General features: G+C 38.7%; 4 protein-coding genes across 5 annotated transcripts; 2 read left to right on the plus strand and 2 right to left on the minus strand.

Moving 5' to 3' along the window:
- Positions 1–4,260, minus strand: aldh7a1 (aldehyde dehydrogenase 7 family, member A1). The gene is made up of 2 exons (XM_044361636.1): positions 4,162–4,260; positions 1–2,391 (listed from the first exon to the last, which is right to left on the minus strand). The coding sequence occupies exon 2, from the start codon at positions 2,384–2,386 to the stop codon at positions 758–760; it is 1,629 nt and encodes a 542-aa protein (XP_044217571.1). The 5' UTR covers positions 2,387–2,391; positions 4,162–4,260; the 3' UTR covers positions 1–757.
- A 1,880-nt stretch (positions 4,261–6,140) lies between these two features.
- On the plus strand, positions 6,141–18,540 carry actl6a (actin-like 6A). The gene is made up of 14 exons (XM_044361393.1): positions 6,141–6,333; positions 9,129–9,205; positions 10,551–10,725; positions 13,313–13,413; positions 13,694–13,791; positions 13,900–13,994; positions 14,579–14,685; positions 15,558–15,647; positions 15,766–15,827; positions 16,122–16,236; positions 16,427–16,507; positions 16,879–16,974; positions 17,143–17,229; positions 17,765–18,540. The coding sequence occupies exons 1-14, from the start codon at positions 6,309–6,311 to the stop codon at positions 17,843–17,845; spliced, it is 1,290 nt and encodes a 429-aa protein (XP_044217328.1). The 5' UTR covers positions 6,141–6,308; the 3' UTR covers positions 17,846–18,540.
- Positions 18,541–18,748: 208 nt separating this feature from the next.
- Positions 18,749–21,581, minus strand: mrpl47 (mitochondrial ribosomal protein L47). Of its 2 annotated transcripts, none has more exons than XM_044361395.1 (7): positions 21,412–21,581; positions 20,255–20,403; positions 19,955–20,015; positions 19,768–19,864; positions 19,501–19,631; positions 19,251–19,346; positions 18,749–19,121 (listed from the first exon to the last, which is right to left on the minus strand). In XM_044361395.1, exons 1-7 carry the CDS (start codon positions 21,543–21,545, stop codon positions 19,010–19,012), a joined length of 780 nt encoding a protein of 259 aa, XP_044217330.1. In that variant the 5' UTR covers positions 21,546–21,581; the 3' UTR covers positions 18,749–19,009. The 2 variants fall into 2 exon arrangements, with proteins under 2 accessions (XP_044217330.1, XP_044217329.1); XM_044361394.1 differs by having other exon boundaries at positions 20,255–20,406; positions 21,412–21,568.
- Positions 21,582–21,765: 184 nt separating this feature from the next.
- ndufb5 (NADH:ubiquinone oxidoreductase subunit B5) lies at positions 21,766–25,005 on the plus strand. The gene is made up of 6 exons (XM_044361396.1): positions 21,766–21,924; positions 22,664–22,746; positions 23,395–23,461; positions 23,622–23,683; positions 24,124–24,230; positions 24,786–25,005. The coding sequence occupies exons 1-6, from the start codon at positions 21,807–21,809 to the stop codon at positions 24,904–24,906; spliced, it is 558 nt and encodes a 185-aa protein (XP_044217331.1). The 5' UTR covers positions 21,766–21,806; the 3' UTR covers positions 24,907–25,005.
- The last annotated feature ends 1,613 nt before the right edge of the window (positions 25,006–26,618 follow it).

A 26,618-nucleotide genomic window follows, 5' to 3' on the forward strand; every position in this document is an offset into this window, starting at 1 on the left:
TCCACAAGAAGCCTTTTATTTATTGTGGGTTTTATTGTCTGAGAGGCACATTGGGACTCTTTCATGACAAGAGCTTTATATGAACACAACAGTATATTAATGCGGGAATAGAGATGCAAACAGTCTGTATTTTAGTAGCTACCTTCTATTAAGCCTGTTAGTGTTTGTTAGTGTTTTGTAATCTTGGAAAACTGGATGACAAGATTCTTCTAAGCAGTCTGTGATGAAATACTATTTGCACTAAAATTACACATTATATAATACTGTATGTTGTATTCTACCATCTTTCTTTTCTTCTAAAATCAGATGTCAACACCTACAGTACCAATGCATAACCTGCACCCTTACTGACCTTTTTTTATTTTACACATTGATAAGGACCACTCCAGTTTTTCTTTCTTTCTTCATAATAAAAAGGTAAGATTTATTTTTTATACAGTATAAAGCATCTGGTACAGTCATCTAGCACTGAAACTCGCTTTCTAAGTGCTTGAAGAAAAGTGCACACCAACATTTGGAGAAACTGAATTTGACTTTTAACACTGAACTACTTTCAAACTGTCATTTCGAATCTAGGATTCGTATCTAAAGCCTCGACCCTAAACTAATGAGACTGATCCAAAATTATACCAAATCTTGTTCAAATTCTGAAAAACTGACCTTTCTGAATACAAAACTGCAATGACAAGCCAGTAAAAAACATTTCTTGTTTTTCTTTTGGGATTATCAACGCTTAATCAACAAACCACCTGCGGCTTTACTCAAACTTGATTCCCTGGGCCAGAGGAAGATCCTTGCTGTAGTTTATTGTGCAGGTTGAACGCCTCATGTACTGCTTCCAAGAGTCGCTGCCCGACTCTCTTCCACCCCCTGTGTGTTTCTCCCCTCCGAAGGCTCCTCCGATCTCAGCTCCACTGGTAGGAATGTTGACATTCACAATGCCGCAGTCGGATCCTTTTGGCCCCAGCCAGCGGAAAACCCGTCCCAAATCTTTGGTGAAGATACTGCTGGACAGGCCCTGCTTGACCTCGTTGTTCCAGGCAAATGCTTCATCTTCTGTCTTGAACTTGAGGACGTAGAGGATGGGGACGAAGGTTTCGGTGTGGACAATGGGAGCGTCGTGAGCCAGCCCTGTGATGATGGTGGGCTCTACGTAGTTTCCGGGACGATCCATCACTTTTCCTCCGCAGACCACAGTGCCACCTTGCTTTTTGGCTTGCTCGATAGCTGCCAGATACTGCTCCACGGCTTGTTTGGTGTGCAGGGGTCCATACAGGGTGCTGGGATCCCAAGGGTCTCCAATGCGGACTTGCTTATAGGCCTTGGTGATCCTCTCAACCACTGTGTCGTGGACGCTCTCGTGCAGCATCAGCCTTCTGGTTGTGGTGCAGCGCTGTCCGGCGGTTCCCACAGATGCAAAGACAGCAGATGGCACCACAAGGTTCAGATCAGCGTCCTCAAACACGATGATTGCGTTGTTTCCGCCGAGCTCCAGTAGCTTGCGACCGAACCTTTCTTGCACCATCATGGACACCAATTTGCCAACGTGGGTGCTGCCGGTGAATGACAGCAGGTCCACACGCTCGTCCTTCGCCATGGCCGTGCCGATATCAGCACCTCCGCAGGTCATGGAGCAGATGGCGCCCGGCAGGTTGTTCTGCTCCAGCACCTCAGCCACAATCTTAGTGACAGCAACACTTGTGAGAGGCGTGGTTGGGGCTCCTTTCCAGAGGCAGACATTGCCGCAGGTCAGAGCGATGGCATTGTTCCAGCCGTAGACCGCCACAGGGAAGTTAAATGCAGTGATGATGCCAACGAGACCGACTGGGTTCCACTGTTCGATCAGGGCGTGGCCTGGTCTTTCTGAAGGCAGGATGGGGCCACCAATCATTCTCGACAGACCAACAGCGTAATCGCAGACATCAACGTATTCCTGAACTTCTCCCACTCCCTCAACATAGATCTTGCCCATTTCTAGAGACACAAGGCTCCCGAGAACTTTAATCTTCTTTCTTAGGGCGTCTCCAATCTGCCTCACAATCTCCCCTCTTTTCGGAGCTGGAATATCTGCCCACATCTTCCAAGCCTCCCTCGTCTTCTGAACAGTTTCTTCATACTCCGCCAAAGTGGCCTGGGTTACTCTGGCAATTGGCTCATTGTTGGCGGGGCAGTATGATGTAATAACCTCCCCGCTGCCTCCCCAGCTCCCGTTGTAAACACCGGGGTTGTCCTCAGACAGGCCCAGCTCTTTCAGCCAGGAGTATTTGGGCTGGTTGATGAGGAGACTTGACATGGCTGCTGACTGGTGGCGATGGACAGACGCAAATTTACTTCGTAATAGGAGACTGCTGTGCCGTGCAACAGTCTGAGTGAGGCAGCGTTGCATGAGTGCTGGAAGCAAACCAAGTTAAAAATTAATATGACAAGTTCAAAAGGGTTTGAAGAACATTGCTCAATAATTGTTGACAGAACAATCTCACCACAAGCTCCAGATAAGATTGAAGATTATTTTCATAATCAATTTGTCTGTTTATTATTTTTCGATTGACCTATTATATTGTTTATAAAATGGTAGAGAACAGAGAAAATGACCATCACCATATTTAGTCCTCAAAGAGAAGCCTTCAAACTTGTTTTTTCTAACAGTCAAAAATCTAAAAGACATTCAGTTTAATGATATAAAACATATGAGTGAAAGCTGCAGGACCTTGATATCCTCACTTACATTTGAGCATCAGTGACATTTTTCCTTGATAAATTACTTAAATAATTAGTCAATTATTATCAAAATAGTTATTGACTCCTTTTCTGTCTCCCGACATATCATTTTTGTTCTGTCAACTGCTGTTTCCAAGGTCAGGAATGAACTTTCAATGTCAAAATGAATGAATAACTTCAAAAAGTTACGTCAGCTGTGTCACAATCCATGTGGGACACAGTGCTGCACATGTGCTACAGAGAATGACAGTCAACAGGTGTTGACCAGAGTATACTGGCATGAAAATAGGAGCTTTATGTTTATAACTTCTCTATGTAATGCATAGATTTGGATGTGAAGTACGGTGTAAGACATTCACATTTGAGCTGAAACAAGTAGTTGATGAATCAATTAGTCATACCATATAAAATTAATCAGCAGCTGTTTCAAATTAATCTTTTGTCATTTTATTAAGCCAATATGGCAAAAAATTCACTTGTTGCAGCTCTTCTTCAGGTGTGAATATTTGCTGGTTTTCTTAGTCTGCTATGATAGGAAACTGAGTTTCTTTTGGGTTTCAGATTGTTGATCAATGTCACCCTGAGCTCTGGGGGAAAAACATGCTTTTGTCTTTTTGTCTTCCCTATTTTATGACATTTAACAGAACAATCATGACAATGCAGATTAATGCATGAATGACAATAATTGTCAATTGCAGCCCCAGTTGGGACAGCTGTGTTACAGTCCAGTGCAGGACGTAGTGCTACAGCGAATAAAAACAGCACACAGGTGCAGATTACTTGGAAAACAGAAACTTTTTTTTTTTTTTTTTTTACACAATGAATCTCTGATGAAAATTTAAATTAGCATATAATGGGTACAATTTAAGATATTTTCACATTAACTCTATATCAACAATATATTACAATCAGTCAATAGAAGAGAACTTACGTTTACGACAGTAACTGGTTATAAATCATAATTTTAGATTGATATGCGTTTTAGGGTTATTACTTCAAATGATTTTAGGATTATATGACCATAATTCTTCACAGACTTTAGACTGTATGGCCATCAAGTTACTAAACCATCTCTCCAACGCGCTTGCGCACATTAATCCAACTTTGGACAACCACGAGGTTGTCTAAACTTTAACTTATTAACTTTATAAGAATAAGACAACTGACAAAGACGATATCACTGGATGTTTAACACAGGAATAATTTAACGTTTGCATTTTTTTAAACCCCTAATTCTGCGTGTATTCATGTCAGCGTGGCGACTTTTTTGCAGCTGCGGAGTGAGACATGGTCGCCTTGTTGCGTCCAAACGACCGTGACTCAAGGTCCTGCAGCTTTCACTCACTAACCTCACAGTGCTCTAAAGAGGCCTGTACGCACACTGTCTGCAATTTCAATCCCTACAAGTGACTTTATACTACTTTTGATCAGCTTGTCACTTACGTTGATATCAAGTCCGCAGGGCCACGTCCCCTCCTGAGAATGGGAAGTACTTACAGTCGCTTGTTGTTCTTATTTGTGGTTAATCGACGGTTGGAAAACTTGGTGCATTACCGCCACCAACTGGTATGGAGTTCATGTCTTGTATTTATAATATTCATTAAAAAACTCATATCTTCACAATCAAATTAGTTAGTCTAAGATACTGAAACATTTCTTGAGTTCTTTTGTAAAATATCTATTAGATCAAAGTGTACTTTTGCTTTTCTGAGGTTTGAATCACATGCTTTCTTTCTGCATCATATGTCTGACGGTGTGGCAGAACATGCGCTACTGTTTCTTCTTCACACATCTGTATTATGTTTATCCATTGTGCTGTTTAGTCCGGTGTGTCCAAATCTAAGTCTTGATATTATTGCCTCATCGCTCCTGTTCCTTCGTCCACTTTCCTTTGAACTCTGTAAAACCATCATCCTTTCCTCTCTTCCTCCCATTGATTTTGCCATTGTTCCTTCAGTCTCTGGTTAATAATGCCAAATCAATGTGATTATTTTTTTGTGGCCTCCTTTGCAACCTTATCTTGTAGCCTCTTGATGCTTCTGTCACAGCTGAAATGGAAGTGCTGCTACACTCTGATTGGACCACCTGAGCAATATACTGTAATACTCAATACAATCAAATAAAAACTCCATCATCCCACTGTTTTCCCACAATACTGAGAGACACTGACTTGAATTTTTCTGTAGTTTCTCCCCCTGACCCTTGTGAAACTGCAGTAGGTAAAACCTGTTTTTAGCTTGAAGATCAAGAGCTCTTTTTCGACTCTACATTGTAGCAGTTCCTGGTGTAGTTTCATACTGGGATCGTGTTGTGGGAAATATTCATCCACACTGTGAAATTTTGGTCTGAGATGTTCAACTTTACATAAATGTAAATTCAATAAGTATAGGCCCCTCCTGCTTATTTTTAAAATTGAGCTGAAGTTTTCCAAAAAGCTATGAAAACTGCTTTTATTTATTGTTTATTTTATTGTTTTACTATTTATTAATTTATACTGCTCCCTTTGCTCCTTTGATTTTCATATGTGTATAATTGATGTATTATTCATGTCATGTCCTCTGGTTTTAAGTTGTATGTTGTTTTGTAACATGTGATTTGTTTAATAAAGTTTGAAATAAAAAAAACCCCAAAAACACAAATCTAAAAGATAAAAAATAAAGAAATGGAGAACCAACCATATTTTTTATTTTGTAAGCTCCAAGACCAAAGAAGTCCATTTCAATAACTCTTAATAATAGTTATCCTTCCAATGAAGAGCTAAGACAGATTTAATGTTAATCGCAGTAAATGCAGCTTTTGTGATACATAAATTTAAACTACAGATCATCTGTTTTAATACTGTATGTACTCTGTGACATTCTGGGAAGATTTGCAGGACTGACTGTCAACCAAAATCCAACTAGTTGCTCTTCTCACAAGTGAAAATATTGTGTTTGGTTTTAACATGAAGGTGAGTTGATATTGAATATTTGCATATTTATAGATTCTTTTTTTAATGCAAGAGAAGGAGTAAATGCCATTTTAAGGATTTCAACAAGATAATGGAACTTTTTTGCAGAAAAACCATGTCAGACACAAATTATTAATCAAAGCAGAGTATTTTATATACATCTTAAAACATGTCTGGAGGGGATCTTTAATATACTACTAGACTGTAACAGTTACAATGAGCAATGAAAGGTCCTAATAGCAGCACTAATGGAAGTGAAAATTAATCTCACCCCAGGGAATCTGTTGGGGAGAGCCTCACCATAGAAAGTGGATAGCGTTTTTGAAAATGTATTTATTTATTTATTGTTTGTTTCATTTTGTTTTTATTTTGTTTTCTGCCTGCTCCACACTCCAGTCCAACAGGTAGCGGTAAAGCGTCTATAAGCTACTTATCAACCATCAACAAACTCGAAAGAAGAAGAAGAAGAAGAGCAACGCCCTCTGATTGGACGAGCGCTTCGACGCAGTGTGGCGCCGCTTTGTTAGCTTGATCCATGCTAACAAACTCCCTTTGTTGTGATTAACCGTTTAGCGGTTGGGATTCTGCTGTAACGTAATAGCCTACATCAAGAAAAGGTGCCGTTGTGATCATTTAGAGGATGAGTGGCGGAGTCTACGGAGGCGGTGAGTGTCACCTTACGGTTTAAATAAAACGAATTAGCCGCTGTCCACGCTGTTCCGTTGTGTAGCTTTAGCAGCTTTATAGTTAGCCTGATGTGCTAGCTTGGCTAACGTTTAGCTTTAGCTCCATGGTTTACTGAAACTAAATTCTTGATCACATTTATAAAGAATATGTGAATTCACTGTTCCATTACGTGCATCGTCTTATAAATTAAGCTCAGTTTATGCAGCAATCATTCAAATCTACCCCCCGGAACCGCTAGTTAGTTAGCTGCTTAGCAAGCAAGGAAATGAATGAAAGTGGGCATGAACCCGTCCCGTGCGTGTGTGTGTATGAAGTTAAATATTGCTTTCTAGGTAAATGTTTCCACTATTCTCACAGTGGTTGAGCTTAAAGTTACATGTAGCGTTAACCTTAACTTAGTTACTTTTTTGCTGACATTCACCTACCCGAGAGAAACTTCACAATTTGTTTTTTTTAGAACCAAATTAACTTAACTCATTTATTAAGCACTGAGCTTCAATATGTCATTCCTTTTGTCAGTGGTAACCTGAACTATAGCCTACAATTAAAATTTACGTTTATGTTTACATGCAACAATGGTATCCTTGCGCTATACGTATATAGGCACACCGTTGATTTTTGCGATTATTTCTTTACTGATTTTTACATGATTAATAGTATATTAAGAGTATAACAAGTTACTTAAGTATATCATATAAGGACTGTATTACATCATGCTGTAATCACAACTGCAGACCGTTTTTCTTACCCCCTGCTCATCCTATCCACCCCCAATAATCCTCCCACCATCCCCACTGATGGATCAAAATAATACTAAGTAAATAAAAATACATTAAAAACAAACTAAAAGAGAACACATCTAGGTCAAAAAATGTGTGTATATATATATAATACATTTAATACATATACAGCGTGACAAAAGATAGATGAAGTTGAGTAAATACATAAACAAAACACACAGCAAAACAAGTCTTGTGTGTGTGTACACTTACTGGCCACTTTATTAGGTACACCTGTTCAGTCTAATGCAATCCAACACAACAGCTCTGTCATAAATTCTACTTTTATGAAGCTTATACATTTTCAGTTTTTGTTGACGTTGTCAGAAAGGTGATCATTCTATTTTATGTTTATTATTGAGGTCGTAGTGGGTGGTGGACTGGGTGCACTATATTGAACAGTGTTTCTAATATTTTGTCCACTCCATTAACATACATGATGGGGGCAAAATATTAGGAACACTTTTCAGTATAATGCACTCCACTACGTCCTCAATAATAGACATAAAGTAGAATTATCACCTTCGTGATTATCAACACAAACTGAAAATGTATAAGCTATGTAAATGTAGAATTTATGGCAGAGCTGTTGTATTGGATTGCATTAGATTGCACAGGTGTTCCTAATAAAGTGGCCAGTGAGTGTTTAAATCAGACACAGCTTCCACTGTGCTTATACTGCTCCAATATGCAACAAATACTTTCCCCCTCACACCACACATTATTCTCTTAAGGTGGAAGATGTTTACTGCACAAAGAGCAAAGTCATTTAATTATTATTATTATTGTTATTTATTTTTTTTGTTTTATGGTCTACACTCGTCTTATTATGGGCTTGTCAGTCATCTGTGAAGCACTTTTCACCTCGCTAACCTGTATGAACGATGCTACACAAACAAAGTTTGATTGATTTAAAGTATCAGCAGAGACAATGGCCCCAATACTGAGAAATATGTTGGTATTTTCACTTTCACATGATCAAAGTCATAATCGATTATCTTTTGATAATCCCAAATGTTAATTGAATATTTTAATTGATTCTGGTAAACAGTACTCATGCTAAGTGAATCTACTTTGTGTAAACAAAGTGTAAAAAGACACTGACTTCTAATTTATCACTGCCTTAATACAAATGTATGTGCAAAACAGGGTTGGTTCTTCAGATGATGTTTTTCATGAGATAATTCCTTGCGCTGTTATTTCATGCTGTTGTTCCTATCTTGGGATTTACAATATGTTATGTGGCATGTTCTTAGTAATGATCTCAAAATTGGTGTTCAGAACAATACCACTCGAACTTTCCAAAGCTGACATCAGCTCATATATTGGCAGGGTGAGGATTTTAAAGTAAGGACAGGGTGTAAACGACTATGTAATGTGTTTTAATGTTCTGTGTGATGGTGTGTAGGTGGGAATGGGAATATTTTGGGGCACACAGGAAAAAAGGAGAAAAAAAATAGGTGGAAGAGCTTCTCCTTATATACTTAACTCCCTGTCAACCCAAATATCATTGCAGAAAAAAATGCAGTAAAACTTATTTATTTATTTTGATAAAAGTGTATATGTTGAGATACTACATCTGAAAGAAAATTAATTGGCTATTGGCTAACTATTTTGATTAATTGTTTAAGTAATTTTTTTAAACAAATGCAAAACATTTGATGGTTCCAGGTTCTTAAATGTGAGTTTTCCGCTTTTCTTGGTCTTATATGATAGCAAATTAAATATGTTGGGGGTTTGGACTGTTTATTGGACAAAACAAGACATTTAAAGATGTGACCTTGTGCTCTAAGATAGTTTGATGGACATTTTTTTTACTGTTTTCTGATGTTTTATAGACCAAAATGACTAATCAATTAATCGAGAAAATACTCAAAACATGAATCGATAATGAAAATAATGGTTCGCTGCAGCACCAATGATATATAGCTCTACATACCTCCATGTGAAATTGAACGTTACAGCAAATCACAGAACTTCTCTGGTTTCTGCAGATGAGGTGGGAGCTCTGGTGTTCGACATCGGCTCATATTCTGTGAGAGCTGGCTATGCAGGAGAAGACTGTCCCAAGGTAAGTGGATCGCTCAAATGACCTGATTAACTATGTTTCTTTTTTTCTTTTTTTTCCTCCGTGCATCTTCATCTTCCCTCCAGGCGTACGCCAGTGTCAAGAAATGAGGGCTGTCACCCTGGAGACAGACGGCATAAATTGAGTTCAGATCATTCTGGAGGACTTGCTTAGTTTTGATTATCTGTGTTTTAGGTGCAGATCTTCATTGTGTTCATATACGTTTGATGAGATGAGTGTCAGATGGTGACTGAATGGCCATATTCTCATTAGTCTATATAATGATATACAATGCCTCATGCACATACCACAGTATTAAAGATATCCCAGAGTGCCCGGCCATCATCTGTGAGAATAACCCCCCTCATCCTTGTCTTTTCCTATTTCTTGTTTTCAAAATGATATGTTGTCTTCATACATTATACATTATCTACTGGGTTATAGCTTGTATGACAGCTGCTAGTTTTGTGAAAAGAGTAGCTTGTCTGGTTTTTTGGAAAATATGCATATTTGCTTTCTTGCAGAGAGTCTGATGAGAGCACTGACACGGCTCTCATATCTGTACGGTAAATATGAAGCTACAGCCAGCAGCCGGTTAGCTTAGCTTAGCAGAAAGACTGGAAACAAGGGGAAACAGCTAACTTGGTTCTTTCCAAAAAATAACATCTGCCTTCTAGCGCTTCTAAAGAACTCTTATTAACATGTTATATCTTGTTTGTTTCATCTGTACATAAACCAAAATGTAAAAATGACACATTGTGGTTTTACGGGGGGGGGTTATGTGCTGGACTTGGCCTGGAGCAGTAACTACCTGCAGTCTTGTCATCACATGACATTGCCAGGGAACCAGCAAAGAGCTAACCTATCCATTTTCCCCAGTTTCCAGTTTAAACCAAGCTAACCAGCTTCTGGCAGTAGCTTCATATTTACCGTACAAACATTAGAGGGGTATCTGCTCTCTTCCAACTCTTGGCAAGAAAGCAAAATGTTGAATTATTCCTTTAATATTCCCCTCTGGTTGTGACCTGAGCCGCTGTAATGGGACAGCCTGTGTCCTCCTGGCTTTGAATTTGCAGACATTGTATCTGCATGATGAAATAGTCGGATTGTTACAGAATCAAATTAGGTACTTTTGAGCATTTCAAAACAGTTGTAATGTTTGTGTTCATTAGCCAGAAGAGCATTGCCTCACATTCTTGGCACCTCAAGAGTTTCACAAAAACGGGAATTTATGTTTTCGGTGTCTGGGAAGGGGCTGATTTTTCTGAAGAAAGGTTTTATTGGATTTTTTGTTCTAATACTGGGAAGAAAAACCAAGACGTGCTGTTTTTGCTTTGGCTCGGCTCAGGCGGACTTCCCCACCGTGATCGGTGTGACTCTTGACCGAGAGGATGGCAGCACGCCCATGGAGACAGATGGTGACAAAAGCAAGCAGAGCGGCACCACCTACTACATTGATACCAACCAGCTGAGGGTGCCGAGGGAGAACATGGAGGTCATGTCTCCGCTCAAGAATGGCATGAGTGAGTGGTTGTTTTTTTTTTTTTTCCACATATTAAAATCCATTTTTGTTTTTTTACTGCCATGTTTTGGCTAAATAAGGAGTGGAAAGTAATATCAAGTGCAGGCAGAATTTGGCACATAATCTAAATATAACGGACCGACTGGGATGTTTTGACAACGTTCTGTCATGTATGTGCAGTGCTGATAAATGACAATAAGTTACAACCCACATGAACATAGATGGGTTGTTTGGAAATGTATGACCTTGATTTTTTTGTCTTGATCTGTGACGTAAACTCAGCAATGAATATTTATAATCTGGTCTACTTGATCCGTATCCATAATTAGACCGTCGTGGTCTGACAGCCGACTTTGTGGATGAACTCTTCACAACCCTGACTGACGTATAGATGACTGCTGCTTATCATGAATATTAATGAGATTATTTGAAGACCAAGGAAACTCATTATCATGAGCTCTCCCGTCTAGTTCCCTCTTAATGGAAGACAAACCCACTTTCTGTCTCGGGTTTACTGCCATGTCTGCCTGCCATTTATCATATTTTCCTCTCCTAATTTGTTCTTGTCTTAATCGTGGATGTGTTGAACACCCGCAGCCAGATGTGCGTCGCATGTCCTGAGCTGTCCTCATGGTTGGATCTTAGATGTATTTTCCCATCCTGTGGACTAAAGTTCAGTTATGTGGAACGCAGCGTACTCATTCATTGTAGTCTCAGATTTCCCAATTTGTTTTTTTCTCTTTTCCATTTTCTGTCGTCATTGTGGCATTTTTTGACATCTGTTTAACATTATTCAGTTGAACCATACTGTATTACTCTACTTTACAACCGTCATTCAAAAGTAGGGCTGCAGCTAACGATTGTTTTCTTTAACAACTAATCTGTTGTTAAAAAAAAAAATAGTGAAAATTTCCATTAATATTTCTCAGAGGCAAAGGCGAGGTCTTGAAAATGGTTATTTTCTTCAAACAACAGCCCAGAGTCCAAATAACTTCGATTTACACAATGATAAAAAATCCTCACATTAATGAAGCTGGACCAATGAAGGTTTGGTATTTTTCCTTGATAAATGACTTTCATTAATTACTGATATCAGAATTGACGGACTGATCAATTAATAGTTGTTCCAGAAACTATCCAAAACATTTAAAACCAACCCTAATTTCTCTGCAATTTGTCAGCTGTAAATGCTAATTTTGCAGGCTTGCGTTTGATGTTGGTCACCTCAGAAGTATCTGCGGCTGTGGATATAAAATAAGCGCTCGGGTGCGCTGACCTAGCGGATGATGCTCATCAGAATCTGGACCAGTGGAGTTTGGCTGTTAGGCTATTTAGGGATGAGTGTGACACCGATCTTAATTGCAGCAGAACAGCACTGTGGGACCACAGGCTCCCTGAGAGGGCTGACCTGGAACATCGGTGCCTGTTGCTCAAATTATTATCTAAAAAAGCTCATCATCGCTCTATTTTCTCCACCATCTGACCCAGCGATGATGATGAAACCATAACGTTTTTTGTGACGTTGAGTTTAAGATATGTCTTATCTTCTGTCTACATAGATTGTTCTCTGTATAGAACACCTACATTTTTGTTTAAGTTTCCGCCACTAACTGCACACTAGTCCCCAAAATTAGATGTGTATATGAGATTTCAGCAGTCTGAATTTGACAAATCAAGTATCAAATCAAATGCAGTAACTTTGCAAGATACTCATTTGACTTGTTTAGCTGACTGCTGAAGCCTCATGTTTGATCTTGCTGAATGTTAGAGCAGTTTTACACTGAACAAGGACTGTGGGTTTTTATCCACCATCTCTTACATTAGGACTGCATTAGTAAAGGATCTCTTCACGGCCACTATGGACACGATGAATATGTACAGCTAAAAATAACAATGTCAACGTACATGTGAACATTTGAGTATTGTTTTAAGACAGAGATGGAAAAAAAGTGAACCCATCCTTGAAGACCAATCCTGAGAGAAACCTGGTAAAATCTTAAGTCATCAATCCAAAATGATTGTTCTAGATCACCGTGAGATACGTTCACAGACGACTGATTTGGAGCTTTGGCGACACCCTGAGGGAAAATTTTGACAGTGTCAGAAATTTAAGACCAAATTCTGACTGTGTGACTGCTGCTACAAGCCACGACTACAAGCAAACCAATCAGAATACAACATGAAATGACACAGAATACACTGGCCAGAGTGACATTTCTTGTGTGCAGATTTTTAAGTAAAATTTAGGGGGGAAACACTCGTTCTCCTCAATATGTCCATGGCACACAAAAACCAAAATGATGGAGGTGAAATGAAAAATAACTTTGTGTGACTTTGCTGCATTTTCTAAACATACAAGTGGTGCAGATGGATGATGTGCCTGTACTTTCATGTACTTTGTTCTATTTCCATAATAGACCTTTGATTCACCACACATTCAGTGCACAATCTGACATGCCTCAAATTGATAACATGATCTGACACAGATTGTGACCAAGATTTTATTATAGGTGTCTCGCACATTGTGACATGCAGTAAACGTACCTGATTGTTGTTGTCACACAGTCTAAAGGTGCTTTTTTTTATAGTCGAGGACTGGGACAGTTTCCAGGCCATTTTGGATCAAACCTACAAGATGCACTTCAAGTCTGAACCAAGCCTGCATCCAGTGCTCATGTCAGAAGCATCGGTGAGTAAGATGCTGTTATGAGCTGGAGTCAGTCAGTGAAAAACAATAACTACTTATTCTGTGATTGTACTGAGGTCACGTGGTTATAATTTTATAATCTATCAGCTAAGAACAAAGTGCTTAAATTGCTGGAGGATGCGAGAATCCACCTGGACTCAGGGAGGAGTTTGTTTCCTGTGCTGGTCGTTCATCACCTCACAGATAAACATATTAGTTTGATTCATGCTGACTATGATATGTGTTATAAGTGGGTTAACTTCTGTTTTTTTTGTATCTGCAGTGGAACACACGAGCGAAACGAGAGAAACTTACAGAGCTGATGTTTGAACATTACAACATTCCTGCATTCTTCCTCTGCAAATCAGCTGTACTGTCAGCGTATCCTTCACTACCTCACATCTTCCAGAAAAGAATACTGTTTAATAACGGTTATATGTCTGTTATATGTTAAACCGTATTACATTTCCTTTACTCTGAGTTCTTAAGCTTTGCCAACGGGCGGTCTACAGGCTTGGTCCTTGACAGCGGAGCCACACACACCACAGCCATACCAGTGCACGATGGCTACGTCCTGCAGCAAGGTGACAAATGATCTGAAATCATTCTTTATTAAATAATTTGACCGTCTTTACATTTACATTTAAACCAGGGATCATTTTATTATACTACAGCCTCTGTTGATGCAGGTGCTTCTTTTCTACCATTTATGTTGCCATCTGCTGGTTGGAGCAAGAATCTCAGCCATAACAAATTAATTATTATTATAATCTTGTGTTACTCTTATGAACTGATGTCAGACAACAATAATTTTCGGCAAGCCTGTAAATCTCTAATAATTTCATCCCCTCTGTGTAAATGTTGCTTACCGCAACAAAGCTGTTATAAGTCATTACTACAAAGAAGTAAAACATAGAGGAAAGTGATTCAGGAGCCTCAAAATACATATTTGTAGGATAAGGAGAGTCTTTCACTGGTCTAAGAATCAGTGAAGTAATTTTGGCAAATGATAACCTGAAGAACTGGAAGTCATTAAGAGCCCGTTATAGTCATGGTTATGTATCAGGTTGCATGTTTAGTAGCATGTTTAGTAACATGATCATCTTTCCAAATATGCACGTGACTGTGTTCCTTTGAGTTATTATGTGTTGTTTATTCTTTCTGGTAGGTATTGTCAAATCGCCCCTGGCTGGAGACTTCATGAGCATGCAGTGCAGGGAGCTATTTCAAGAGTTAAACGTTGAAATAATCCCTCCTTACATGATTGCATCAAAGGTGAGTGTTTCATAGGTGGAATGATATTTTTTAAGCAGTAAGTACACTAGTAATAATATTAGTCATATATTGCTCCGGCCTTTCCATGGTGTCACACTGACACACAGTGTAAAATGTTTTATTCATTTTTATGGCTCATGCAAGCAGCAATCATGTCAGTTATTTGTAGACTTGAGTCAAATAGTAGCTGTGGATAAATTTTACAGTTAATTTTGACTTGTTTGGTGTGCAGGACAGGTGCAGATAGTGTCAGTTACAGTAATTTGGTTTAGAGCTGCAATAATTAGTTGATCAACACAAAATTAATCAGCAACTATTTTGATAATCGAATAATCATTTCAGTCATTTCTCAAGCAAATACTGTGTATACAAATATTTGATGGTTCCAGCTTCATAAATGTGACAATTTGCTGCTTTTCTTTGTCATATATGACAGTAAATTGAGTATTTTAGACTGTTCGTCAGACAAAACAAGCAAGAGAAATTGTGAATCCCCCCCCCCCCCTTTTCTTTTTTACATTTCATGTCCTGAAGGATTAATCCAGAAATAATCAGCAGATTCATTGGTAATGAAAATAACTGTTAGTTGCAGCCCTAATTCAGTTGCATTGACTTTCAATTAAACTTTTATGAACAATAATGTTCATATGTACCATGAATTTTATGATAATGATGATAGTAAAGTGGTGTTTAAAGTGGTTTTTTTGCTTTTGCTGCATAGACTGGTTTCAAGTTCTGTCTGGAAATTGCTTTAATGGCTATCCAGATACATACAATCATATAGCAAATAAAATATGAGTGAAACTTACCTATGCAGCCTGTATTGTGCTTTAATGTCAACCAGTAGAACAACCAGCGTTTTATCATTGCAGGATGGAGTGCGGGAGGGATCCCCAGCCAGTTGGAAGAAAAAGGAGAAACTACCTCAAGTCACTCGCTCATGGCACAACTACATGTGTAATGTAAGAAGCAACCTCTTACACTCCCTTATGGCTACATAACATATATAGTTGGTGTGCTGTTTGTCTTCTTTTTATTAAATGAATGCCGAATAATCTTTTTTTTTTTTACTGTTTGCAGTGTGTGATCCAGGACTTCCAGGCATCTGTGCTACAGGTGTCAGACTCACCATATGATGAACAGTAAGAGAATTATTTTGCAAGTTGAGCAGGAAAGATGTGGTGGTGTTTCTACTTATTAAACCCATCATAACCTAATCATAAAGTATTTCAGCTCTAGGTTCCCACTGAAGTTTAAGCTGGAAATAAGGGAGTCTGTGATTCACATGAACATTAATATGTTTGAATTTTATTATCCTGTCATGGCTAATTTTCATGGAGGTTCTTATGTTAAAAAGTAAACATCCTCTAAAGGGTGAAGTGACATTTTCTTACCAGAAGAACTAAATCACGGCTAATCTTGCTTTCTTTTATCAGGGTTGCTGCCCAGATGCCCACAGTGCACTATGAGCTGCCCAATGGCTACAACTGTGACTTCGGGGCAGAGAGACTGAAAATCCCAGAGGGGCTGTTTGATCCGTCTAATGCCAAGGTACAAGCTGACCCAAAACACTCCCAATAGCCTGAGTTTCATCATCAGACCAGCCACAGACATAGTAGCTGAACATTACCCTATCACTGAATACTACTCCAAATAAGGAAAGTCCACTCTGTAAGTTTCCAAATGTGTATCTATGTTTCATGAGAGTGTAATACGGTGTTTCTGTTTGGTCCAATCACAGGGCCTGTCTGGAAACACCATGTTAGGAGTCGGCCACGTGGTGACAACAAGCGTGGGGATGTGTGACATCGACATCCGGCCGGTGAGTATCATCATGTTTTAAACTAGGGCTGAGCAATTAATAGAAAAAGTAACTACGAACCAACATTATGACTCTGTAACAGACCTAATTGATATGCTCGATTAAGTCATTCCTCCATACAGAATATCCACCTGCAGTTTAAAGTGATGTAATTAACACTATTTTTCTAGTGAAGATAAAATGACTCAAATGTGGGAGCTGGTACAGAAAAAAGTTTTCTCGGTCATATGGACACCTTTCACATGCTTCATTTAACATGATACAGGACAAAACAAAGCTAAACGTAAATAAAAGCCACCTTGCAGCCTTCAAGTTAAAGCAAACGTCACTGAAAGTATCTTGCATTTTAAAATGTTCTTGTTGTGTCTCAGGGTCTGTATGGCAGCGTGGTGGTGACTGGAGGAAACACGCTCATTCAGGGCTTCACCGACCGACTGAACAGAGAACTCTCCCAGAAAACTCCTCCGGTGAGTGTTGGTTGACGCCACTGCCTCTCTGGTAAAGCTTTTAGGTAATGATGGACAACAACTTGCTAGTTATTGTCATCTGAAAAAAGGTGGTCCGATCTTCAAATACATCACTGAACACTAGCATATTTTCTGTGAGAGCTTGACATGTTTGTCTGTGATTTGCAGAGCATGAGGCTGAAGCTGATAGCTAACAACACTACAGTGGAGCGCCGGTTCAGTGCCTGGATAGGAGGCTCCATCCTGGCGTCACTCGTAAGGACACACAGCAGCTGATGCTGGACTCTAAAATATACCAACATTTTTTTCATGTTCTTTTTTTCTTTTTCATCCCTTTTTGTAAATGTTTATTATAGTTATTGTCTTAGTTATGATGTTACTATGTACTATATATACTTTTTTTTAGCCATACAAGAATTGGCATTGTGAGCATGTTAGCATTCTGATGTTAGCATTTAGCTCAAAGCACTGCTGTTCTAACAGAGCTGCTAGAATGGCAACACTCTCAGTCTTGTTTGAACTTTTTCTGTTAAATATAGATTGTTATATATAGATTGTTGGTCCAGTTCCAAAATGTAAAATTGTGCCTTTAACTTTTGCCTTAATTACCTGATATTTAAGAAAGTTAATGTGAGTTAAAATGTGAGACTTGCATTTCTATCTATACATCCTCTTTGCTTGACCACTTTGTCTTTAAGTACACACTTTAACTTATAAAACAATCATTAATCTAAGAGAAAGATTTTCAGTTTCCATGAAAGTGTAAAACCGTGTTTTCTCTGTCTGGCAGGGAACCTTCCAGCAGATGTGGATCTCCAAACAGGAGTACGAGGAAGGAGGAAAGCAGTGTGTGGACAGGAAGTGCCCTTGATTTGACACCCGACCCTCCTCGTTACTGTCTTTGCCACAAGCTCAACATCAAGAATCATTCACCTCTGACCCTGGACTCAGGAACACCTACGGAAGATCGCTTGTTTTGTTTTTTTAATGATTTTCTTTTATCAATAAGTGAGTTTGTCCATGAGCTGCCCGTCTGGGATTTATTGTAGAAATCCAACATAAACATCTACAATGTAATCCGAATCATTTTGATGAAGTGCAGTTTAAGTTCCTGTGTTTATGCCATTACATTCAATCTGCTGCCTTATCTTTAGATGGTACGTGTTTTGTTGAAACCTTGCATCTATAAAAAGTCTTTGACATGGTCTAAGGGCCATAAAATATCATCACGTAGGTTGTAAAGTCATGTTTGATCACACTGCGAAAAACACAACATAAACACAAAGTTTGTTGTACAAGGTTTCTGCAGAATACTGACAAGGTGAAATTTGGATGGTTCAGGATGAGCATTTGGAGGAACAACCTTAGAGTTTGGGGTGAATAATGTCTTTTGTTCATAAACTTTTTTCTGTGTAGTGAGTAAACTCATCGTAGGCAAAGGCCAGTCAGCGCTCGCCTATGCTTATTGGTGTGAGTGTCAAATAAATCTGTATTTAATTTTCACTTTTGCTTGTCATTGGCTACATGTGGTCTTTAAAAAAAATAAAGTCCGTTTTTGTTACATGATTTCCTAAATGAATTTGTGATAAAACTAAAAGCCTGCTCTTGTATTTTATTGTATGGTCTTTATTCTACTGAAGCATTATGTTATTTGTCTATAAGACATGAATGTGGTTGACATGATACAGTGTTTATATTTAGATAATTGAAAGTTGTTAAAATCAGCAAACTTTTACCTTATTGGCCAGAAAAAAAATCACCAGGAACAAACACATGATTTGTGTTTTTTATATTTATGAATACAGAGAAAACATTTTATTGAAATGGAACATAATTTATCGTATAGGATCAAATACCAGCTGGACAAACGTTTTTACTCAACATGGGATAACTGTTTCAGACCATCTTCAGTTATTCAAAGTGAGCTGATTCAGACTTAATCTCAATCTACATGTATCGCCTCAGCAGGCTTCTTGTCTGGACAGATGTCGGGATCACAGCTGTCAAAAACTCCTTACAAGCAAAATGGGAAATTTCATAATGCTGTAGCTTTAATTTGAGGAAACTTCTTGAGGAGTTTGGCCTGAGTTTCCTTCTCTAAGGAGGCTTTCCTTGCCTTTTCCCGAAGGTGCTTCTCTAAACGCAGCCTGAAAGACAAAAATATGAGTGAAAAAAAAGACAATTTATCTGTAAGAGATCAGAAATTTTATATAACATGATTTAACTCTTTTACACTAAAAAAAAGTTGACAATATTGCATATGTGTCACATCTTACCTCATGTGTGGTTCAACAAACTTAGGTGTGTAGAACCTCTTTCGCTTGTATCTTTTGTTCATGTTCCAAGGAATAGCATATTCTTTGAATCGATACCTGGAGGAGAGAAAGCAAGTTACACTCACACCTTCAAAACGACCTGGTTCCCCAATTCCCCGAGGTAGAACGGTTTAGTCAAAAGGTTAATAAAGAGTCCATTATTTCTCTCTGTGGATGTGTGACATGATGTACATCGAGACTCTGCCCTCACCAGTAGACGTATCCGAATATGTTCCTCCTCCAGGCTCCTGGCCTGGCTTTCTCCTGTCCTGTCTGCAGCAGACGCAGCGCCGTCTCTCTCTCGTTCACCACCGTCTCCACCCTGATCATTGACCGCTCAACCTGGGAGGAGGAAGACAGATATACATTAGATGCATAAGCACAAACAATCAATTACACCCAGCGCTTGCTGACTTTAATCAGGAATAATTTACCAAACCTACAGTAATGGTGTTGGTCAGTTGAGTGTCATACCAACCTTTCTTATTCTTTCTGGACTCGGCATCTGAACTCTTTGCCTTTTTGATTCCTGCTCCAGTGTGAGCAGCATGTTCTTTTCTTTCAGCAGCACATACCTGAGTAAAGATGAGAACGTTACTCACAGCTGATGAATGTTTATATGCCATGAAGCAGAACTACAAGTGTTTAATCTCCTCAGTGCTTACCAGAGTTTGTGTAACTCTTCATTGCTCTTTGCTCTCAGTTGTTTTGCAGTCCACGGTGCACCTGGGATATTATGACACACCAAAAACAAATACTTTGAAATCCTACTATCATGCCAGGTGAGAAATACTGAAATTACATTTGTGCTACAGTGGTGCCTTGGCAACATAATACAGTATGTTTAAATGGCCATAACGCAGTTGGCATCAGTTTTGCTCACATTTGGGTGTTTTGGAGGACCGTGTAGCTATGGTGGAGGTACTGTATGTTGTGTCTAAATGCTATATTACTTGATGTTTTACCTGATTTCACTGCGGTCTCTCCCCAGGTGTCGGGGGAGTCGAAGAACTCTTCCAGTCCCCTTCTGCTGATGGTTGTGTGCAGGGCGCGACACTGACCCAGAGAGCTGGTGGGACTGAACCAACATGGGGCAACGAGTGGAGACTTTTCCCTGCTGGGAGCAAAGCAAATTCACATAATAAGACTTACAGGCATAATCCATCCTTAATTCAACCATTCAGTCTGAATCTGTGGTTTTGAATTAATCTCTCCTGAAGCAAGTGTATTCAACTTCTCTTAAAATGTTCCCTCCTTTCCTTTATGACCCAGAAACTGATGTCCGCGCTCGTTGGTTGGTTTGTTTATTCATTTGTACAAATCCATTATTGTGGCTCCGCTTGAGGAGCAAACATAAACATTGTAAGAGCAAAATACTTTAGGGCTGAAACTAACGATTATTTTAATTATTGCTTAATCTGTCGATTATTTCTCAATTGATCAGTTTGTCATTTGATCTATATAATATCAGAATGATCAATGATGAAAAATGTCACATCTGATCAAATCCCATATGACAATTTTGTTAGTGATGTTAATAGTAACAAGTAGTGGTAGTTAGCGATGAAGAATTTCTTAACACTTTTATTAAAAGCTCGTCATGATGTCATGAAGAACATTTTTCCGCAACGTCGATCAATCAATTGATCAACTATTTTGATAATGGAATACTAGTTTCAGTCGTTTTTAAAGCAAAAATGCCAAATATTGCTGGTTCCAGCTTCTCATGTGTGACAATTTTCTTTATCTCTTTATCATATATGACACTAAATTGAATATCTTACGGTTTTAGACTAACTTGAAGACATCACAGTGGCCTCTAAGAAATCCAGTATTATAAACCTGAGAGTGACATAGAAACAAATAAAACCATCGTCTAATTCAATGTCACTGGACTAACTCCACAAATGTCTGCACATGGCACCATACATTTTGCTAAATCCCACATTAATTTAGAGGAAATACTGTTTTATTCGCGGATAGTGACTTAAATCTACACAATAACCTTAGAAATACACGAGCAGTGACTGAGAAGCAGATAAATTCTGCGTGAGTTGTGCGAGGAATCATGAGATATGAAGGCATTTACTTCAAAAATCACATACATGCAACCAATTCTTACCTGTAAAGATAAGACTGGAATTTTGTCAAGTTAGTAGCACATTTCTGAGTATTTATCGCTGAGGATATCCTTAAGACATTTTGAAACTGCTTGCAAAGAGTCACAACGCGTCCTGCGGATGAGGACGACGCCATCTTTCCCACAAGCAAGCCCTACCCACTTTACCCGACATGCATTTTTCTACACCAAAAAAACCCATTTTTTATTGTTTGACTTTTCAGAATTATTATTGTATAGATTTATTTTATAAATTATAGATAAAAAACACATAATAATAATAACTGAACCAGAATTAAGACCAACGGCTATGCCCTCACTAAATATGGCGGCTCCCGCTTCACTCGCTCATCAACCAATCACGGTGCGTGTTGTTGGGCAGTCGTACCACAGTAGAGATGGTGGGCATGAGTGTTCTCAGGTCTGCTGCTGCTTTCGCAGCCAGACTGAGTCCTCTGAAATCTGGAAATACTGCGGCGAATTTACTCACTCGAACAATCCCGCGGGCAGATAAAGGTAAGCGACAGTTTGGCCGCTTAAAGAGTGATATGTTTACATCTGAAGGTGGCCGTCAGTGCTCATGACCTTGCGACGTGGGACTTGCTTGCTAACGTTAGCTAGCTGGCAACTTAACGTTTGTCCTACTGTCAACACAAAATGCTGTGTCCGAAATTACTCCATGTTTACTATATAGTGCACCACATTTAACCTACGTCGTTTTATTTGAGTGTCTGAAATCTTGATTTACTGCTCACTATTTTGAAAACTATTCAGTGTCAATTATATAGGGAGTAGTGAATGAGTGAATAAGGGAGTGATTTTGTACACAGCCATAGCTTCATAGTTAAAGATAGCTGCTTAGCTTTCAGGGTCCAACTAGAAAAAGTCATTTGACACAATGGGATGAACATCATTTTTAAAACTTTGGTAAATATCACAACATATTGATATTAATATGATATTAATATAATAATAACCAAGCTTGTGACTTTGTCGTCAACCTCTTTTATTGACAGTAAAAATTGGAGAAATGACCAATAGTGTATACTGAGCCACTGATGTTCATTTCACTTAAAAAAATAGTCTAACGAGTTCACAACAGTAAACCTAACCTTTAAAATCAAGAAACATTTAAATTATATGACACTTCATCAACAAACATAAATCCAGTCTGTCTAGTCTCATATTATGATGTCACTATAGCACCTGACCTTAAAATACATGGTCATAACAGTATCTCTGCCTTGTTTTTCAGTGGCCGTCCGTTGGGGTCATGGAAAGAAAATGTTTATCGTCAAACCCTCTGACTACTATGACAGGAGATTTCTGCGCTTATTGGTGAGAACTAAGAATAACTTACAGTCTTTGCTCAGGAACATTACATGCAGCCAGTAGTGAAGAAGAAGAGTGTGAAATCCAGATGTTGGATCTAATGATTTTTTTCTGTGTTTGTAGTTTTTATGATCTAGAAGTTCAACATAATGAAGTATATCTTTTCATAAAATTAGAGTTGCAACTAACGATTATTTTCATTATTGAATAATCTGTTGATTATTTTCTAGATTTATCAATTAGTCGTTTGGTCCATAAAATATCAGGAAATGTTGATTACTGTACCTCAAAGCCCAAAGTGACATCCTCAAATGTCTTCTTTTGTACTGACCAACAGTCTGTAACCTAAATATTTAGTTTACAATCAAATAAGACTAAAGAAACCAGAAAATATTCACCTTCAAGAATCTGGAACCAGAGAATTTTTACTTTTTTTTTCTTAAAAAAATGAATGATTATCTAAATAGTTGGTGATTAATTTTCTGTAGATCAACTAATCGATTAATCAACTAATTGTTGCAGCTCTACATAAAACATAAAGTCCTTTTGCATAAAAGTAACTTATATTCCTGACATATGTCGGCCAGTTGGTCACCCATCATGCAGAACTACATTAAAATTTTCAGTATCTCATTTTGTCTTCTTTTTTCTCAGCAATATTATGTCCTGCTGACTGGTATTCCAGTGGCCGTCCTTGTCACATGTGTGAATGTCTTCATCGGTAAGTAATCATATATTTTTAGCATATTTTGTGTGTTTTAGTGAGGTGTATGATTTGGATCCTTTGATGGACTTGTTCGATGGATATTTTTTAAATGAATAAATGACACAGAAGTAACATGTTTGCTGGAACTGAACTTGAGTGTAACTGTGTTGTGAAGGTGAGGCAGAGCTGGCTGAAATTCCTGAGGGTTATGAACCTGAGCACTGGGAATACTACAAGGTATGTAGCCATATTTTTCTCGCATTAGGATGGGTATTCTGTCTACAATTTATTTTCAGATCCGGATGTTCAGATGTTTTATTAGACTTAAAGATCTATGCTGATGTGTATTTCAGAGTGGAACCTATGTACTGTTCTCCTTTTAAACATGTGATTATATTGCAGATAAATGTAAAAGGATTAAGTCTAAAAAAGTCACAAGATTTCTTCAACTAACTTATAATTTGATGGTAAAATAAATCTCTGGTATTATCATCCGTTAGCAGATGAAGTGAGTAACTGGTTAAAGCAGCCCTTTTAATAGAAAACACAAAACATCACACTGCAACTCAGTCACAACACATGACTAAACAAATAGTTTTATGGAGAGAAACGTGTTAATCTTCATTGAATACAGTTGCAATACTTTTTGTCTTGTGTGTTTTTCCTTGTCATCGCAGCACCCCATCAGCAGATGGATCGCACGGACCTTCTATGATTCCCCAGTGAAGGACTATGAAAAGATGATGGCTGCAATCCAAATAGAGAAAGAGAAGGCAGACATGAGGTGAGTTTGGTGTTAATGTTGTAGATTCTGCCTTCATATGAAGCCCATAAAGACGCATAAACATCTACAGCTTTGTCTCACGGATTAAACCAAACCTGAATAAAAAGAGAAAGATGATCAATGCCAGCTTACAAGACACAAGTATTTGTAATCAGCTGTGCCATGGTTCTCTAAATGGATGTAATCATTACGAGTGCTCACTTTCACTGAAGCATTCACGCAGCAGAGCGACAAGTTTCTTCATCAAGCATGAACTGAAAAACACATCTGAACACAAAGCAAAATTAACGTACTGTGGGCTCTGTGAGGCACAAATGACATAACTGATTTCACCCAGTTGACTCTGAGATAGCAATTAGATTTAGTGCTTTGTCTCATTTAATTGCACAAGAATGTTAATGAGATTCTGAAAACGAGCAAACAAGGAAGCTTTGTTTTTTCTAATGAGAGCGAGAGAGTCATTGTTTTTCTTTTCTCAGCTTTGTGAAAAGTCGATGATTTAATGTTTTAACGCTACTTGATTTCATGAATTCGCTGCCTGTTTGTCGCCAACAGACTGGCACAGATGGAGGTGCGCAAACATATGAGGCAGAAGGGAGACGGCCCCTGGTTCCAGGTGGAGACCCTCAACAAGGAGCTGATTGACTACAGCCCCAAGTCCAGACCAGACAATTAATCCACTCGTCTGCCGTCAGTACATCATGCCGATCAGTCTCACTGTTTGTACATTTTTTCTTCCTCTTGCGTAAATAAAGTATCTGTATATGTACTCTGATATTTTGTCTTCCAGTGTTTTTATTGGGTTAATGCTATAAACTTGTGTTCACACTGAGATAGTAAAGTTATGGATCGGGTGTCATTGATAGCTCAGTATTCAACATGTCATCTCACAACAAGAAGGTCCTGGGTTCAAATCTTCGGCTTAATGTGTGTTTGTTCTCCCCTGTGGGTTTCCTCCGGGTGCTGCTGTCTCTTTCCACAGTCCAGCAACATGCAGACTGGGTGAATTGCTTAATTCACCCTGTAGCTGTGAAATCAAGCGTGAGTGATTGGCCCAATCCCAATGTCCACACTCACGGACTCACAGACTTTGAGGCGCGTTCCCGCTAAGTCCACGAGGGCTTAGGACTGTCCCACTGTCAGATCGTCAAGAGCATGAGGGCTCTCTGGCAGACATTTTGAGCCCTTTATGCACACTTTCTATAAGTCCACATCTCTGCAGATTTTGCCTGAGGGAATTACCCACAGTTCATAGCATTTACATTAAATCAGTGTTAAATACAGGGACGAGGGGAAGCCTGGAAGTGTTAAAAAAACAGTAAACAAACTGGCACATGAGTGTTCAGCCTGGCATAGTGGGTGCACTGGTATGCTTAAACTTAGAAAGAAACAAGAATTTACATTAACAAGAATTTAAGATGGTACATAAACACACATGGAATCAGAAGCAATATGTTATATTACACACCTAGTTTATTCATCAACCATTTATTTTAATTTTTTGCTTAATGATGCTGTTACCTCTCGTCCACTCTGTAAGGCAAAAGCCTGGAAGACGTTCAAATCAGTAAGTTGGTGCCTTACTTGACTGTCATGCACGTTATTATTTTAAGGGTTGGATATTAGCCATCTGTTTTATACTTTGTTAAATGTATTATGTGCTTCATGAATGAGAAGTTTTACTATTTTTGTCTTTTTCTATTTTTGTTTAAGTGAGCCCACTAAGACAAATTCCAGTCAGTCATGTTGATATAGCAATAAAGTATTGAATCTGAATCTTGAGTGCCGTGTCCATAAAGAAAGTAAAAAAAAAAAAAAAAAAGTCCCAAACCCCACAATCGTATGTAACATGTTTTGCATCATCAAGGTAACCTGATGTGTTGCAAAGTGCTGTCCCATTCCTATTTATACCATTTCGAGCCCTTGCAGCCTCTCGCACTCGAGCACTTCTCAAGTGATGTCAATTAAGTCTGTAAGGGTTGAGGGTTTAGGCCTTTGGGGGGACATTAGGATTGGGCTTTTATCTATATGTGTCAGCCTTGTGATAGATGGGCTACCTGTCCAGGTGGTACCCAACATCTCCCCTAGTGTGTGCTGGGAGAGAGAGGCTCCAGCCCTCTGCAATGAATAAGATGGATTCCTTTCTAACTACTGAAACAAGTGTTTAAATGGATCAGATGCTCATATACATGTTGATGCTTCTGTTGTTTTGTCCCTGAATCTGATTTATTCATTTGTTTGTTGTTTTATCCTGAAAAGCTGCAATTTAAATAAGCAAACATAGAAATGTTAAAATTGAATTGGATTACAAATTAAACCTGGACAGATTATGACAAACTGGGCCTCTCAACCCCTCCTACACAGGAGCAGGACACCCACACTGAAAGA

Source organism: Thunnus albacares, chromosome 9 (genome assembly GCF_914725855.1).
Source record: "Thunnus albacares chromosome 9, fThuAlb1.1, whole genome shotgun sequence".
Classification (NCBI taxonomy): Eukaryota; Metazoa; Chordata; class Actinopteri; order Scombriformes; family Scombridae; genus Thunnus; species Thunnus albacares.

What these genes read in the sequence shown, in the direction of transcription:
- aldh7a1 (XM_044361636.1), bottom strand. Translation starts at nt 2,386, where the DNA reads ATGCAACGCTGCCTCACTCAGACTGTTGCACGGCACAGCAGTCTCCTA.
- actl6a (XM_044361393.1), top strand. Translation starts at nt 6,309, where the DNA reads ATGAGTGGCGGAGTCTACGGAGGCG. An exon ending in CAGGAGAAGACTGTCCCAAG is followed by an intron (nt 9,206 to 10,550) that starts GTAAGTGGATCG and finishes GGCTCGGCTCAG; the next exon opens with GCGGACTTCCCCACCGTGAT. An exon ending in TGGCTACGTCCTGCAGCAAG is followed by an intron (nt 13,995 to 14,578) that starts GTGACAAATGAT and finishes TCTTTCTGGTAG; the next exon opens with GTATTGTCAAATCGCCCCTG.
- mrpl47 (XM_044361394.1), bottom strand. Translation starts at nt 21,545, where the DNA reads ATGGCGTCGTCCTCATCCGCAGGACGCGTTGTGACTCTTTGCAAGCAG. An exon ending in GAAGAGTTACACAAACTCTG is followed by an intron (nt 19,865 to 19,954) that starts GTAAGCACTGAG and finishes ATCTTTACTCAG; the next exon opens with GTATGTGCTGCTGAAAGAAA. An exon ending in GTCCAGAAAGAATAAGAAAG is followed by an intron (nt 19,632 to 19,767) that starts GTTGGTATGACA and finishes TCCTCCTCCCAG; the next exon opens with GTTGAGCGGTCAATGATCAG.
- ndufb5 (XM_044361396.1), top strand. Translation starts at nt 21,807, where the DNA reads ATGGTGGGCATGAGTGTTCTCAGGTCTGCTGCTGCTTTCGCAGCCAGA. An exon ending in AATCCCGCGGGCAGATAAAG is followed by an intron (nt 21,925 to 22,663) that starts GTAAGCGACAGT and finishes CTTGTTTTTCAG; the next exon opens with TGGCCGTCCGTTGGGGTCAT. An exon ending in AGCACTGGGAATACTACAAG is followed by an intron (nt 23,684 to 24,123) that starts GTATGTAGCCAT and finishes TTGTCATCGCAG; the next exon opens with CACCCCATCAGCAGATGGAT.